The sequence below is a fragment of the Miniopterus natalensis genome, chromosome 11 (genome assembly GCF_054644295.1).
Source record: "Miniopterus natalensis isolate mMinNat1 chromosome 11, mMinNat1.hap1, whole genome shotgun sequence".
Lineage (NCBI taxonomy): Eukaryota > Metazoa > Chordata > Mammalia > Chiroptera > Miniopteridae > Miniopterus > Miniopterus natalensis.
Genome location: NC_142091.1, coordinates 71,488,355 through 71,505,695, shown reverse-complemented (window position 1 = coordinate 71,505,695; position 17,341 = coordinate 71,488,355). Strand labels below are relative to the sequence as shown.

At 50.7% G+C, this 17,341-nt stretch overlaps 1 protein-coding gene across 1 annotated transcript; it reads left to right on the top strand.

Moving 5' to 3' along the window:
• Positions 1–10,970: 10,970 nt before the first annotated feature.
• Positions 10,971–13,198, top strand: LOC148092084 (mammaglobin-A-like). The gene is made up of 3 exons (XM_087822399.1): positions 10,971–11,025; positions 11,414–11,601; positions 13,160–13,198. The coding sequence occupies exons 1-3, from the start codon at positions 10,971–10,973 to the stop codon at positions 13,196–13,198; spliced, it is 282 nt and encodes a 93-aa protein (XP_087678525.1).
• Positions 13,199–17,341: the final 4,143 nt, after the last annotated feature.

The following is a 17,341-nucleotide window of genomic DNA, read 5'->3' as shown; positions in this document are numbered from 1 at the left end:
CTGCTCATTGTGGCCTAAAGCGGATCTCAAAGCAAAATCAGCCATGAGACTGTTCCTGCCTGTCCTGCTGGTCACTCTGGCCCTTGGCTGCCAGGAGGGTGAGTAGTATTTCCGATCGGACACAGGAGCCAAGTAAGTAACCCTCTGACCTAGGGGGCTGCTTGGGGAGAGTGGGGAACACATCAGAATCCAAACCTTACAGAAAATCGCTGCAGAAAATTTGAAGAGTTTTGCCATGGAAGCCCCCTCCCCCCCATGGTCTGCGTCCGGGAAGCAGCAGGGCCTCATAAAACTGGTCTGCGAATCCTGGTTCTGCCGCTTGGCAGTGCTGGGACCTCGAACAAAGGCTCCATCTCTCCAAGCCTCCCCAAATCCTTGGCTTTCCAGCTATCGCGGGAGAAGCTGTGACCATGAGTGACATGAATAGTCAGAGGCCAGCTATGGTCTCCCCAGATGGTCTCTGTCCAGAGTCTTTTAGGTGCCAGCGAGTCCAAGTCAGACCCATGGAAGGTTCCCCCAGGCGGGGGCTCAGCTCAGGAAGAGCCGCTGTTGTCTGAGTCTCGAGTCACCAGTGTTCCCGTGGCCTGAGGGTCAGCAGCACTCACTGAGGCCACACATCCTGCTCCTGCAGGAGCCCAGCCAGGATGTGCAGAAGCAGCGCAGTCGCCAGGCTGCAACTGCAGTGTTTCTAGGCAAACTGCAGACTTTCCGCCAACAGAAGGGCCGTGTGCTCGTGCCCTCGGGACGGAACAGAGGCCCTCTGAGCCTGTCTCCTGCACCTGACTTTCCGCACCTCCTCCCCTTCCCCGAGCGGCCCCTCTCCCCACCCCTCAGCCCTGCACAGCCGCTGTCTGATCAGGTGGGATTGGGCCCTGCAGGGGCGCCTTTGGAGCTGCAGGTGGTTACAAAGCCCTGGGTGGGGTGGAGAATGCAGAGCAGGAAAAGGGGTCACTTCAGGTCTCGGTACAATCCCAGTGGGAGGAAAGTAGGCCCCAGTTCCTGCCTCCCCGCCCCAGGAACTCTGTCCGTCAATGCAGAATCCAAGAGCCAGACATGATCTGTGTTTCAGCTTCAGATGCATGAAGCTTCCAGACTTCCCTTTATAAGCTTTGTAGCAGTCTTCACCCACCGACCAAACCCCAGTGTAAAACTTAGTCAGAAAAGAGCGTCTCCCCTTGTTTCAAGTTTCCTTCACTCCTCCCCAATTGGACCCCCCTCTGATCTCTGGTAAGATCTGACCTCGCCCTTCATGGGAAAGACTGATTCCTAACATCTCCTCTCCCCCAGTGCCCAAGACAAAAGAAGGCATTGCCCTCCTAGAGGCAAACCTTCATGCCTGAGATCTAGGGAAAGCGAATTTCACCAAAGCAGGCGTCTCGGGAAGGCCTGGGTATACTTGACAAAGGGTGAGAAGTGAAGTAGGGGCCGGTCAGCCTGCTTCCATCCTGGCTCTGCTGCTGGCTCTGTGATCACGGGCAGGTCAGCACTGCAGGACTTTGCACTGACATTGGCACAATTTGGGGAAGACCACAGTCCCCTGGGGTTCCTTGTATCTGAGATCTGGGAGCCATGGGGGAGGCTGACCTTCATTACATCAATTGTGTTTCTTTTTCTTCTACTCCAGCAAATGCAAACACTTGTCCAGCACTTATTTCTGAACTGGAAAGTTTCCTGTTGGATCCTGCTTCCACCTTCAATTGGAAAGTTCAGAAGTTTCATGCACCTCCAGAGGCTGTCGAGGCCAAACTTGAAGTGCAGAAATGCGTAGATAAGATGTCCTTCGTTGACAAATTAAGAGTTGCAGGAGTAGTGGTAATATCTCCTTTCTTCACAGAGGCAACTGCTCAGCTGCATGCCCGGAGGGAGGGGAGGGTGCTGCTCTGTGGGGGGCACAGGGTTGGGGTCCCTGCCCCTCTGCTCGCCTCTGATAGAGTGCCCGGGGCCAAGGGTGGATTATAACAGGACACCTGCTGAGCAGGACTAAGCCTGCACAGAGCATCTTGTGTATGATCCCCCCTGGGCACCAGGTTCCCCACAGTGTCCAGAGTGAGGACAACCAGGGACAACGAGTGGTGATGTTGAAGGACCAGGGACTGCTGCCTCCCTGCCTGCGAGCTTCCCGAGGGAGGGCGAGTGCCCCTCACCCAGTGGCACTGTCCCCTGGGGACCTCCTGGGAGTGCTGGGAGTGGTGAAGGGGAGACAGTGGAGGGAGAGCGCTGGCCCCCGTCCCTGTCAGGATGGAGCACTGGCCGCCTGGCTCTGGCACATTTGCAGAGCCAAGGCCCGCTCCCTGTCCCTGTGCCACACTTTCCTGTCCTCCCCAATCAGGGCCCGTGGGCACAGACCCTGCCTGCTATGTCCTCTGCGGCCCTTGTGGAGCTGACCCCTTCCTCAGGTGTCTGTGAGGGAGTCAGATACGGGAAGGTGTCTCTCAGCTCCTCTGCCCTGAATGAAGTCGGGTTTCATGCCAATGTCCACACCAGCCGGACTCTCGGGGGGAGAAGTCCTTGGGCGGCCAGACTGCACTTCCCACCAGGAGGCTGGAATCTCCTGCAGGAAGATTTTCCCGCTTCTCCCCCCCAAACCCCATCCAGGTCCCTCAGCCCCGGGTCTACTCTGGAGGAAACACCCGGTCTTCGGACCCAGGACTCAGAGCAAGGAAATCCCAGGCTGCTCCCCCACCCTTGACCCTCCTACTGGCTCCAGCAGACACCTGAGCCCCTCTCTGGGGTCTCTGGGGTCTATGTGTCAGGCTGTGGTCATGCTCTTTCCTGACCTACTGGGTGCATTGTGCCTGCATCAGGACTATTGAGTCCCCACACGCACGGCCATCCTGCCTGGTGCCCGCTGGGCGTTTGCTGGTTGCAGTTTCTTTCAGGTCTTGGTTGTGAACAGCCCTCTGTGTGAACCCGTCACCTCCAGGGCAGCATGACCGAGGCACCTCTTTTTCTATTTCAGGCAGGCACTGTGCTGAATTGTGACGAATAGATTTACAAATTCTTACCCTCCAGTCTTCTGTTGCTCAAACATGACATGACCTTCCCTGGAAAATGTAGAGGTTTCAATGTCTTGCTTCAATAAATCACTTGACCTGTAATTCTCCTTGTGTCCTGTTTTATCCCAGCATCCCTGTCTTGGGTTGGGGCGTTTTCATCATGACATGGTCTTGGGTGGTGTCAATGGGGCATTTAATTGACTCCAAGAGCAGTGGCCGTGGCGTCTGAGGACAGGGATCAGAGAGGGAATGCTGCTCAGGAACCCCTGTGTCACTCACAGGTCTCCCAGGCCCGTGGCCCTGACAGAAAAGGAGGGTGATGGGTAAAAACACTCCACAGGGTCCTGCTCCTGGGCTTGGTCCCCAGGGAACCGCAGCCTGAGGCCAGTCACCTGGTTCCCAGCAGCAGCAGCCGCCCTGCTCCCCCCTCCCATGAGCTCAAGCAGCCCGCTGGCCTCAGCCCTTCCCTGGGCTTGCAGGCTGGGAGGGGCCCGGGGAGCGTGTTTTCCCTCCACTTCTCCATCTGCAGGGACCGTCCAGGCTTCACTCTTTGCCCTGCACACACTCGTGTCGCTCACCACCCCTGGCTACTGCCTCCTCCCCCAAATTCTCCCTAAAGCCCTGAAGCAAGCAGGCAGCTGCCAGGGGGAAACTCCACTCCAACAGTGCACCCCGACCCCAGGGAGCCGGGCAGAGGAGCACAGGGAATGCGCAGCCCTCCTGTCCCGGGGGGCACAGGCTCAGGGGCCAGCAGTCCCAGAACCCCCGACACACCCCTCAGAGTTCCAGGATGAGTGTCCAGGGGCTGCTGCAACACCCGCCACACACTGTGGCCTCAATTAAGTGATTGACCCTGTTGTGGAGGTCCAAAGTCAAAGATCTGTATCATTTGGGGAAATTTCAGTGTCAGGAGGAAATGCTGGCTGTGGACGGTAGAGGTGAACAGCTCTCCCTGGTCGCTGCCCCTGTGAGGGCTGCTCCCATCCTTGTCTGGTACCACATCGCCCCGTCTCTCCCCATGAGGTGACAATGCTGCGTCCTTTCTGGTGCTGAAAATCTCTCTGTGTCTCCTCCGTATACAAAATAATGGGTGGCAGTGAGAGGACCCCAGGAAATCCAAGATTATCTCCTCACCTCAACATCTGTAACTTTATCACGTCTGCAAAGCCCCCTTTGCCCTGGGAGAGAAATGACATGTTGTGGGTTTAGGGTGTGGAACTTGCTGGGGGCATCATGAGCCCACTGCAGCTTATCTCACCCCCGACACCTATGTGTCCACTACGTTCTGCCCCCTCCCTGGCCCCAGCATCCCTTGGACATCCTGTCCTTTCCATCCCCACAGCCATCATCATAGGCCAGGCCCAGACCCTCCGGGCTTGTGTCAGAGTGTCATAAACTGTCCCCTGGGGTGGAAGATGCCCTTCTTTCAATCGGCTTTCGTTTTGACACCACAGTGACCTCCGACAACAAAATGGAATCCCCCCTACTCCTGTCGCCCTGAAACCCTAGGGCTCATGTGCTCCTACTGCTCCAGGAAGAGCACTTAGCTTTAGTCCCCTGAGCATTCTCCAGTTGTACAGGGTGCGTTTCTACAGGTTCTGATGCAGACCGTAGCAGAGAGGACTACCTGCGGTTATCGGCTCTGGCCAAGGCTTTTACAGTAAGTGTGTACTTTGATCACGTCCGGAAGCATATATACTCTAATTAGTCTCTATTTTCTGAAACACATGATGTATTCAGCCTACCTCCTATGCTGGGTGGACACAGGACTCTTGGGGCTCTTGCAACAGCCTGAGAAACAGGGAGTGGAACTGCATGGGGAGGACCAGGGCCCCGTCTGGCTTTGTACACAAGGCCTTGCAAGGCCCATTCCTGGCACCCTCTCACCTTAGCTCCATGCTCACCCAGTATATGTGCCCAACCATGGTTGTCTATATGCCATTCAGCCATGCTTTACCTTCGGTCACACCACTGCCCGTGGGCATGTCCTGGTCCCTCTGCCTCCACATTGTTCCCTGTAGAGGACAGCCGACCACCCCACCTATAAGGTCTACTTCACGTCTCCTTCTTGATGGTGCCCTATCTGACTCTTGCCCCCTAAAAAAACCTTTATACACAGACATAATTTACACTCAACAACGCACACAGATACACGTTTTATACACACACACACCCCTGAGATGTGCACAATGAGACCCATACATTCACACAGACAGACATTCACACAGACAGACACATGCATTCACACAGACATGTACACACAGAGACATATATACAGATAGGTATAGTCATCTCTCTGCTATCACTGTATCTTTCTGTGATGTGGTGTTCATATAACAGAGTTGTTTGAAGAACAACTCTCTGTTTGATGTGCCTCCCGGGTTTTCCTTATTGACAATGTGACAACTTTTAGAAACTCTGCTTGTAACATATGGAGTTGAACCAGGTTACAGGACTGACTTCTGCAGACTCTTTGTTTTACCTGTGAGCCTCTACTCCTTCCCTGGCAAGTGCTGTCACTGTCAGTCTCACTCTGCTCCTCACACATCTTCCCTCCCCATCCCACTTAAGCTCTTGGACAAGCTCTATATTCCCCACCCAAAGCACTGGTTTTGGCATAAGCTTAATTCAAGCAAACTTTCAATGGCTCTCCATTCTTAGAATATGAAACTCATTATCTCCATTCAAAATTACTATGTGCAGGCCTGAATGACCATCAAAACTTCACCTTGTGTTAAAGTGAACACCTCCCCTTCCTCTCTCCCTTTTAATTCTACTTTTTCTCTCCCACATGCCAACCTTGTTTCTGACACTTTGAGGGTATAAAAGTGGAGAGAAAAAGAAGACAAGCAACTTCTTAATTGACACATATTCTTTGGAGACTGGTCTAAGTTCTCTGGGCCAGAAAGAACTTTCTCTCAGGGGATACCTTCAGGGGTCTTCAGAAAGCTAAGATCACTATGATCTCCTGTTGTCTTCATGGGTCATAAATACTCAAAGCAAAACAAGTAGTTCTGGAAAAATTGTAAATGATTTGGAAGACAAAGCCAAATAGTGTAACAAAACTATAGGTACATGCAGGATAAAGAACAGAAAAGTGAGAGAAAAGCAAAGCATGATAAGGCATCCATTCATGAGGCCCAGCTAACAGGATTCCAAATGAGAGAGATCAGGGTGGGAGGAAAGTCACCAAAGAAATACATCAAGAAAATTTCCCCACAGTGAAGAATATGAAATGGACTAGCTCACCCATTCCCCACATCAAAACACATTGGTGGGACTTGGAAACAGTGTCCTGAAGACATGAGATTCATTCAGAATGAAACACTGAGTCACATGCAAGGATGAGTTTAAAACCGAGTCAACACAAGTTTGGGAGACACAAAGTAATCCTGAAAATTCCAAGGCTCTGACCTATAATTGAATATGAATAGAATTCTATATGCAGTCAGCTACCATTTAAGCATGAAGATATACATAAAGGTATTTCAGAAATGCAAATCTTGAAGAGTTTTATCTCTAATGAGCTTGCTCTCAAAGGAAGGAGAACATATGCTCTACAAAGAAGAATAGATGGAAAAAACCAGAGCATGGAATCCAGTAAGCACAGGACATAAGCTACGTGCTTACAGATGAATCTGTACTCCTCAGAGACATTTCCACACAAGAAGACACAGTGAAGAAGCTTTTCATGGAGATTGTCTCTCAGTATTTACTCTTTGGAACAATGCTCCTACACCATTATTTCCAAATAAAAACTTATAAAATTATAGGAATTTTAAAGACAGAAATGAAAAGGAAAGACAGGATTGAAGAAAAAGACAAAAAATGGTTGGGGCCAACATTTGGCAAAAAATAGGTGAAGATGCTACAAACCATCTCGGGTCAACTTGGAACCGACACGCAACCAAGTGAGGAGACACTGGATGTACTTTGTTGAAGGACTAATTGATTCCCTGAAGCAATTGATAATCATGTGAAATGACAAGACATAAGACAGAGAAGTGAATAGATATATTAGGTATGTCAGTAGAAGAAGTTTCTTTCATAGCAATTAGAGGCCTATAGACAATCAAGGAAAACAAAGTCCTTATGAGCTTACATTGTCCAGGAAGAAAATCTCTGAGAGGAGGTGAGGACTGAGTTGGATGTTGAAGGACAAAGTCAAGGAGGAAGAAAGAAAGGAGAAATCGAGGCCCTCCAGGAGTGAGGACAAGCCTGGCAAAGTCCCAACCATGAAGCTGAGCTGCAAGCACTAGAGGACACAAGTGCCCACACTCCTGTCGGCATTGTTCTGCATCGAGGCTCCACTTACTGTCCACCAAGTATGAAACCGCCCAGCACTTTATGAGGGCACATGCTTTCAGAGATTTCTCTGTCACTGGGTGACTCAGCCATGGCTCTAGTACCACGTGACGTAGGAGGGTTGTTTTCCGAGTGGATGTCCTGGGCATCGCAGGCTGTTTAGCACCAAACCTGGTCTCACCCATTTGATTCAAGGAGCACACCCCTACCCTGTGGGGACAACACAGTATCTCTGGACATGAACAAATGTCAGCAGGGCGTGTGTAAGGAGAGAGAAAATCAGCCCCAGTAGAGAATCACAGATTTGGAAATTAGAAATACATGTTACTAGATCTCCCATATTCCTCTTTTGATACCCCAAAGGGCCAGAAATTCCCACTATGGAAGCCTACAAATATTGAGAAAATGTGGGCATGAGCTAGAGGGAAAATTAGTAATGAAAGAGAGAAGCTCATGGTGTAGAAATCAAATGAACCATATCAACTGTCAAATGTGTGGGGAATTAAATATATAACCACACATTTTGTATAAATGTCAAGTTGTGTAAAGTTCAGGGTTTTAGTGAATGAGCCAAGGAGAATTAGCTGGAGGTGACAACTGATCCTGACTCAGCTTCCAAATCTGGCTCCTTGTCCATAGTCATTAGATGAATCCGGGTTAGATGGATCAAGCTAATGTTTACTTCCAGGGAACAGAAGGACTGAGGTGGCCCAGGCCCTGGATGTCAGAGCTCCAACTTCTTGCTCTCCCAACCTGGCCCTATGCTGATCCCACAGTTCTCTCCAGAAACATAAAGTATGTGGTGTTAGCACCAGGATGTCAGGCTGATGCCTGGGTTTAGTGCTGTGAACGAGACTTGCCTTTATTAGAGTTTGTATTTGAAATGAGCTTCTCTTTCTAAATAGACCCAGTAATAAAACATGTTATATAATCAGAGACTTCTTTGTAGAATCTCAAAATCTGTCCCAAAAAACAGTTATACAACAATTAATTAGACACCTACTTTATCACTAAGGTCACTCACTCAAAACCCAGAAGAGTACAGGTCATGCCTGTAGGACCTGAACAAGGAGGAAAGAGCCATAGGGTGAGGTGCTGGTTGCCAGCAGGAAGGTGCACAAAAAGAGCCATGGATCTGGAGAAGGTGATCCCTAGAGATTCACAGCCACAATAGAACAAAAGAAGTTGGCTGTCTGTGATGTGGCATCAGGAATAAATACTGAGTTTCAAGCTAAAGGGACTCAGGCAAGGACAGTGGAGAAGTAGACTTCACATGGAGCCAAGACCCGAGCAGAAAACTGTGGGGCCTGCACAGAAATCTACCTAGAGTCCACATAGGGCAGTTGGGCTAGTCAAGGTCACGAGAATCCATCTGAATCAGAAAGTGAAGGTCCATCAGGGTGAAACTAAGGAGGTCAATAGTGTTGAGCACTGTCTCTGATGCTAGAACACCTGGTTCCTTACCTGGCTCTGCCACCCATTAGCTGTGTGCCCTTGGTCAGGCTACTTGACTTCTCTTGTCCCATTGTGTGCAGCTCGTGAGAAATGTTATACCTAACTCATGGGGAGGGAGACCACACATCTCAGTTTGCTCACTCAGGAGAATCCTGTTTTTGGTTGCTGTCGCGGTGTTCCATCCATTTAGTGAGGAAGAAACCTGTGAAGGGTCCAACGTCGCAGCAGACAACAGGGCAGGTCCATAACCATGGGGGCACCAGACAAAGTCCTCACTGAGTCCTGTTCAAGGAGACAGTCTTCCATTTCTTTACGAACATCTTTCACTTGCTTTTGGAATGAAGATCGCCAACCACTGTCACCTGGCAGAAAGTACACACATAAGAACACATCCTTGTTTATGCCTAGCTTTTTCCTAAATCAATATTGTTCTTGACAACTTAAGACCCAGCTGATTGATGGAAAGAAATGAGTCTGAAATAATCCAGACAGAGAATAATGCATTCACAGGCAATTGCTTATTGGCTCATCTCTCAGGCTCTCTCATTTGTTTCTTTTTTCTTTACTCTAAGCCAATGTCGTCTCTCTTTGTCCTTCATACCATCCCTGGTAAACTGATGTGGTTTTTGTATCTTATGAGGCTGTCCTGTCCCTCTCTGACACCAAGAGGCACGCTTTCCATGCTTCCTTTACCTTGCCAAGTGCCATCTGCGCTCAGGGCCTCTGTACTTGCCCAGAACATTCTTCCCCAGATGATCCCCCAGATTTCACTCTTCACTCATGCAAGCTAAAAAGTCCTGGCCTGATAGCCTGCCTGGACCTCCTTGCAGGATGCTGCCCTAGTGGTTTTTCTGTTGTTCATGACACAATCACTTTCCCTTTATGTCATATTCTATTGCAGGCTTGTGTGTTGACTTCCTGTTAGAGGTAAGCTGCAGAAGTGCAAGGTTCTGGTCTAACTTGTTCCTACAACTGAATCTGTGACACGTAGCACAGGGCTTAGTCATAGGGTAATCATGGTTGTTATGAACATGGATGGATAAATGAATGGATGGAAGGATGGATGAATGGATGATAGATGAATGGCTAGATTAATGGATGGATGGATGGATGGATGGATGGATGGATGGATGGATGGGTGGATGATAGGTGAGCAGATGAAAACCTCTGATTTAGTCACGATCACCCTTTCTATGCCCTGTGCTGGGCTTGTACACTGACTGTCTGCTATTCTTACAAAACCAGGCTTGGTATCATTGTGCCCCCTTTAGAAATGAGCAAAGGGAAGCTCGGGACAACTAGCACCAACTTCCCCAAGGACACTTCATGATGAGCAGCTGCATCCAAGATTCACCCCACATCTGCAGGAGCCCAGACCCACCATTCAGCGCCACCTCCCTTAAGCACCTGTAATTCTACTTCTCACGTCAGCTACTGAATCAGAGGACCAAAACCCCAGAACGCTAACAAAACTAAACAAAAATTAACTCTACATTTATAACTAAATTTATGAAATTGACTTAACTAAATGAGATAGTCTTTGTAAAAACAGCCCTCGAAGAAGGTGAAGAATTATAGTTCTTTTCCAACAAAGGTATCTGACGGGTCAAGTCTATGGGTGTGGAACGTCTGCCCTCCACAGGCGCTATGTGGTATCACACCCAGCCTAGGTTTCTCATGACTCAGGAGGAGCAGAAAGAGGGTAGGAAGAGTTTTGCACCTTGAAGAAATAGACCAAAAAGAGGAGTCTCGGGGGTGTGGGGAGAGGACGAGGTCAAGGGGAGAGCAGGAGTGGCAAGGGGAAGGAGACCTGCAGGAGGAGAGAGAGGTAGTGAGGACCCCAATAACAATAAAACAAAAATGACAGCACAGGCTCAGGGCGTAATTTGCTTTTATTTAGCAAGGCCTTCAGCATTAATTTCACCTAATGTCATTTCCACTATTGCAGCTCTGAAATTTCTAAGGGTTTTTAAAGGTTCTGTCTCCTTGGTTTCTACAAACAGAGCACAGGCTGGCTGGGTTCCAGTTGATTCTCGAGTCCTTCCTGGGGCCCAGTGCCAGGTTTATCTGGTGACGCATTCCGCCGTCATTGGCAGGGATTCGGGTGCCCACCAGGAGAATAAAAGGAGGAGTCTGGGCCCTCTCCTCCAAAGTGAGTCAGTCTCTGCTTCCCTGCCACATCGGAGTGACCGGCCAACAACAGCTGCTTGAACCATGAAGCTGGTGACAGTCCTCATGCTGGCTGCCCTCCCCCTGTCCTGTTATGCCGGTGAGTGCTGACAGGGCCAGGCCGTGGGTGCAGGCCTTTGTCGGGCCCCCTGTGGAAGATCTCCTGCCCCCAGACCCCAGTGCAGAGCATCTCATTTCTCTGGTGTCTTCCTTGTTCGCGGTTACATAGTGTTTGGTTTCTGGGCTGTGGAAGCCAGGCAGCTGGGAGTGGCGGTGGTCGGGGGGAAGGAGGCAGATGTTTTAGGGCTTAAAGAAAATCTCAGATCCTGAGATTACTCTCCTAGAATTGAGGGCTCAGACCATTGCCCATAATCTCTCTGAATATCTGTCTCTACTGGGGTGTAAGAGGAGGACAGGCATCGTCGCTATGTCCAACAAGGATGTGGTACCTCTGTGCTCCAGCCTGCTTTTGTGCACTTCCTCCCCAGGCTCTGGCTGCCCCACTTTGGAGGATGTGATCGAAAAGGCCATTGATCCTACAGTGGACGAAACACAGTACATCCAAGATCTTCAAGAGTTCATACCAGATGATGCCACCGCCAATGCCCTAAAGGAAGTGAAGCAATGCTTTCTCAGCCAGAGTAACGAAACTCTGGACAACGTCAGAGTGATGATGGTAATCTTGGTTTGTTCCTAACAGCTTTTACAGCACTGCACAGGGACAAGCAGGCTCCCAGGTTGTTGCCTTTTGAAAGCAAGTGTCGATCACACGCCATTATATCAGTGAATTTAGTTGTTGGTGAGTGTGAATACTTTGACATCCAGAAAGCCACCCAAGGGCTGGGGTTGGTTTGCCTGCTCACATTGTGGATTCTGTAGTGAGTGACGCATGGAGAGGGGAAAGAGGGCTTGAGCAGAGGCCTACCTACCTCTCAGCCTCTCAGAGACACCTGATTCTCAAGAAGACCCTCACTTGTAAGAGTGATCAGCAAACAAACAAAATACTCTTGTTCATCAAAGCAACTACTGAAACACTTTAAAGAATTTTCAAGAGTGCAGAAAATTCCATTTCAGGAAGATGCCTTCCGTCTTATTACTGCCACCCCCAAAGCACCTTCAAGCAACCACAGTTTGCTAGTGTGAGTGAGTGCATTTCTTGACCATGAATTAAAGCCCCATGAGTGACAAGAGGACACCATGGCTATGCATCCACCATGGGTGATGGAATTGTTGAAAGCAAAAATCAGTAGTTAAACAATGAGATCTTTTCTATTTAGAACAGGTGTTGTTTAGTTTTTTTTCTAGTATTCATTCCCTGCCCTAACATACAACTGAAAACATTCCAGGGTAACAAGTTAGAAATATTGCCACAGCACAAAGATAAAAGTCTACATTGCTCAGAATTTTCTGACACAGGGTTTCTGACAACATGGATAAATCTGGAGGAACTTTGATTAAAAAAAAAAAAAGCCAGTCACGAAAAGAGAAATATTGCATTTTGTGTAGCAGGTGATCCCTGAGAAACAGAGGTAGAACTGTGGTCTCCAGGGCGGGTGGTGAGGAAACCGGGAGCTGTTCAGGGTCTGGCGCTGCACTGCAGCAAGGTGAGAAGGTCCTGGAGGTTGGTTGCTCTGCAGGGTGAATGTTCTTAACACGACTAAACTGTACCTTTAAAGTGGTGAAAATGGTCATATTTATGTTACATGTATTTACCATAATTACAGTTTGAAAACACTAACAAGCCCTTCAGTGAAAGGTGATGGGATTTTCCTTTGAAAACCCAGGTCAGACAAGTCACTGGAGTGCACGTCTCCCAAGGTCTGTAGCCACAGGGACGTGGGAGGCCTCAGTCTGTCTGCTCTCTTTCTACATGTAGGCCGTGCAGGATCCCAAAATGCACATGTTCTTGGGCTTGGGCTGAGATACTGAAAAGTGATAACACAGCATATTTATTGGATATGTTATTTCAAGGAAGAGGAGACATGCAGATAAGATCATCAAAGGGATCCCTGATGGGGACCAGATCTGGAAGCAGCAGCACATCTTTGGCGTCAGGAAATGTCTCCTGAGCAACAGAACAAATGAGATCATTTTGACTTGGCTTTCAGCACCAGCTCTCTGTCGATGGCTGTGGACAAGTCCAGGAAAACAATGAGAGGCCATGTTTGTCTTTCAGGATTTTCCTTTGTAAGGGGAATTGAAATGTGAGTGATGTCTCTGCTTCTGTTTCCCAGGAAACAATATATGACAGTAAATGGTGTGCTACGTATTAACTTCCCACCAGACCTTTGGCTCAGACTGCAGAGATGTCAGAAACCGGCTGTCAATGGGTGGAAACCACACCAAGCTTTCTTTTTTGTCTTTTGATCTTCAGCCTGCAAGACAGTTGTTGAAACCTCACATACATTTTCATTTCAATAAAGAAGCTGCAAACCTAAAGTTCCTTTTTGGTTATTGATTAGAATGGAGACTCTAGAGAGACTCACATCACACATGCGTTCCTCACACACACCCGCACACACACTAGAACTGAATCATTCATTACAGACCCCATGACTGAAGGCCAGAGAATCTGAAAGGTCCTCTGCTCCTTACCATCCGTAGTCCAGCTTTGATCCTGTCTCAGGAAAAGTATTGTCCTCCCCTCATCACCCCCAACCCCCCGGGCCATCTGGGCAGTGCTCAGGGCCTCAGGTTCCCGGATCCACCCATGTCATGTGCAGGCTATGCCCTGCTCACCAGGGCTAGGCTCCTCCCTGGGTACTCTCTGTCCCTGACCCGAGGTGCAGGGAGAGCAACAGAGCTAGTGAGAGAAGTGACTCAGGCAAAGCAAGGCTGAATCCTGTCTTGAACTCCCTCCTACTTCTCAAAACACCTCTGGGTTCGTGACACCATTAGGCCCAGGCAAAATGACCCTTTCCCCACACATGCGTTCCTCACACGCAGGCGCTGAGACAAAGGACCAACACCAGACACTGACTGCACCTAAAGCACTAAATCCCAGGGGCTTCCATCGATCAAGTGATTACACATTTGTCAAAGTTCAGCCTCAGTCTGTGCTGCAAGGCAGACGTGCACAGTGCCAGCAATGCCTCCCTCTGGCATAGTCACTAGGGTGGGACCGTGGATGAGACGGTCACTCAGTGAGGAAGGGAGGGCTGGAGGCCAGGCCTTGTGACCTGTAACGTCCTTTGTGGGCAGGACCAGGGAGGCTCACTAGGTACAAATAGCCCCGGGCTCCCCAGGATGCTGAGTCCAGCTCCCAACTGCTCATTGTTGCCTAAAGCGGATCTCAAAGCAAAATCAGCCATGAGACTGTTCCTGCCTGTCCTGCTGGTCACTCTGCCCCTTCACTGCCATAGGGGTGAGTAGCATTTCTGATCGGACACCAGCGGGCCAGTGCGTAACCCTCTGACCTAGGGGGCTGCTTGGGGAGAGTGGGGAACACATCAGAATCCTTAGCTTCACTCCCCGTGTGGACCGGCCACCAAAAGCCCAGGGCTCATTGTATCCATTCCCAATGTATGGGGCTTTTACAGGAAATTGTTCCAGAAAAGTTTTAACTCTTTTCCAGTGGAAGACCCCTTCCCACCCATGGTCTGTGTCCGGGAAGCAAGAGAACGTAATAAAACTTGCTTGTGAATCCGCGTTCTGCTGCTTGGCAGTGCTGGGACCTCGAACAAAGGCTCCATCTCTTCAAGTCTCCCCCACCCTTGGCTTTCCAGCTACAGCAGGAGAAGCTGTGACCATGAGTGACACGAATAGTCAGAGGCCAACTCTGGTCTCCCCAGACGGTCTCTGTCCAGAGTCTTTTAGGTGCCATCGAGTCCAAGGCTGTTGAACTAGATTCAGACCCATGGAAGGTTCCCGCAGGCCGGTGCTCAGCTCAGGAAGAGCCGCTGTTGTCTGAGTCTCGAGTCATCAGTGTTCCCGTGGCCTGAGGGTCAGCAGCACTCACTGAGGCCACACGTCCTGCTCCTGCAGGAGCCCAGCCAGGATGTGCAGAAGCAGCGCAGTCGCCAGGCTGCAACTGCAGTGTTTCTAGGCAAACTGCAGACTTTCCGCCAACAGAAGGGCCGTGTGCTCGTGCCCTCCGGACGGAACAGAGGCCCTCTGAGCCTGTCTCCTGCACCTGACTTTCGGCACCTCCTCCCCTTCCCCGAGCGGCCCCTCTCCCCACCCCTCAGCCCTGCACAGCCGCTGTCTGACCAGGTGGGATTGGGCCCTGCAGGGGCGCCTTTGGAGCTGCAGGTGGTTACAAAGCCCTGGGTGGGGTGGAGAATGCAGAGCAGGAAAAGGGGTCACTTCAGGTCTCGGTACAATCCCAGTGGGAGGAAAGTAGGCCCCAGTTCCTGCCTCCCCGCCCCAGGAACTCTGTCCGTCAATGCAGAATCCGAGAGCCAGAGGTGATCTGTGTTTCAGCTTCAGATGCATGAAGCTTCCAGAGTTCTCTTCATAAGCTTTGTAGGAGTCTTCACCCACCGACAAAACCCCAGTGTTAAACTTAGTCAGAAAAGGGCGTCTCCCCTCCTTTCATAGTTTCCCTCACTCCTCTCCAGATGGACCCCCCTCTGATCTCTGGTAAGATCTGACCTCGCCCTTCATGGGAAAGACTGATTGCTAACATTGCCTCTCCCCCAGTGCCCAAGACAAAAGAAGGCATTGCCCTCCTAGAGGCAAACCTTCATGCCTGAGATCTAGGGAAAGCAAATTTCAACAAAGCAGGCGTCTCGGGAAGGCCTGGGTGTACTTGACAAAGGGTGAGAAGTGACGTAGGGGCCGGTCAGCCTGTTTCCATCCTGGCTCTGCTGCTGGCTCTGTGATCTCGGGCAGGTCAGCACTGCAGGAGTTTGCACTGACATTGGCTCAGTTTGGGGGGAGACCACAGTCCCCTGGGGTTCCTTCTATCTGAGGTCTGGGAGCCATGGGGAAAGCTGACTTATGTTACTGCAATTGTGTTTCTTTTTCTTCTACTCCAGCAAATGCAATAGGCTGTGCAGGACTTGTTTCTGAAATAAAAAGTTTCCTGTTGGATTACAGTTCCGTCTTCCATTTGAAACTTCTGAAGTATCACACACCTCCAGAGGCTGTCAAGGCCAAACTTGAAGTGAAAAAATGCATAGACAAGATCTCCTTTGGTGACAAATTAAGAATTGCAGGAGTAGTGGTAATATCTCCTTTTTTCCAGGACCACCTGCTCAGCTGCATGCCCGGAGGGAGGGGAGGGTGCTGCTCTGTGGGGGGCACAGGGTTGGGGTCCCTGCCCCTCTGCTCGCCTCTGATAGAGTGCCCGGGGCCAAGGGTGGATTATAACAGGACACCTGCTGAGAAAGACTAAGCCTGCACAGGGCATCTTGTTTATGATCCCCCCTGGGCACCAGGTTCCCCACAGTGTCCAGAGTGAGGACAACCAGGGACAACCAGTGGTGATGTTGAAAGACCAGAGGCTGCTGCCTCCCTGCCTGGGAGCTTTCCTGACGGAGGGAGAGTGGCCCTCACCCAGTGGCACTGTCCCCTGGGGATCCCCTGGCAGTGCTGGGAGTGGTGAAGGGGAGACAGTGGAGGGAGAGCGCTGGCCCCCGCCCCTGTCAGGATGGAGCACTGGCCGCCTGGCTCTGGCACATTTGCAGAGCCAAGGCCGGCGCCCTGTCCCTGTGCCCCACTTTCCTGTCCTCCCCAATCAGGGCCCGTGGGCACAGACCCTGCCTGCTATGTCCTCTGCGGCCCTTGTGGAGCTGACCCCTTCCTCAGGTGTCTGTGAGGGACACAGATACGGGAAGGTGTCTCTCAGCTCCTCTGCCCTGAATGAAGTCGGGTTTCATGCCAATGTCCACACCAGCCGGACTCTTGGGGGGAGAAGTCCTTGGGCGGCCAGACTGCACTTCCCACCAGGAGGCTGGAATCTCCTGCAGGAAGATTTTCCCACTTCCCCCCCCAAACCCCATCCAGGTCCCTCAGCCCCGGGTCCACTCTGGAGGAAACACCCGGTCTTCGGACCCAGGACTCAGAGCAAGGAAATCCCAGGCTGCTCCCCCAACCTTGACCCTCCTACTGGCTCCAGCAGACACCTGAGCCCCTCTCTGGGGTCTCTGGGGTCTATGTGTCAGGCTGTGGTCATGCTCTTTCCTGACCTACTGGGTGCATTGTGCCTGCATCAGGACTATTGAGTCCCCACACGCACGGCCATCCTGCCTGGTGCCCGCTGGGCGTTTGCTGGTTGCAGTTTCTTTCAGGTCTTGGTTGTGAACAGCCCTCTGTGTGAACCCGTCACCTCCAGGGCAGCATGACCGAGGCACCTCTCTTTCTTTTTCTCTTTCAGGTCAAAATAAAGAATACATGTAACAGTGGGTTTCCCACCAGCCCCCCTACCACTGTCTCTGTTGCTCAATGATGACCTGACCTTCCCTGGAAAATGT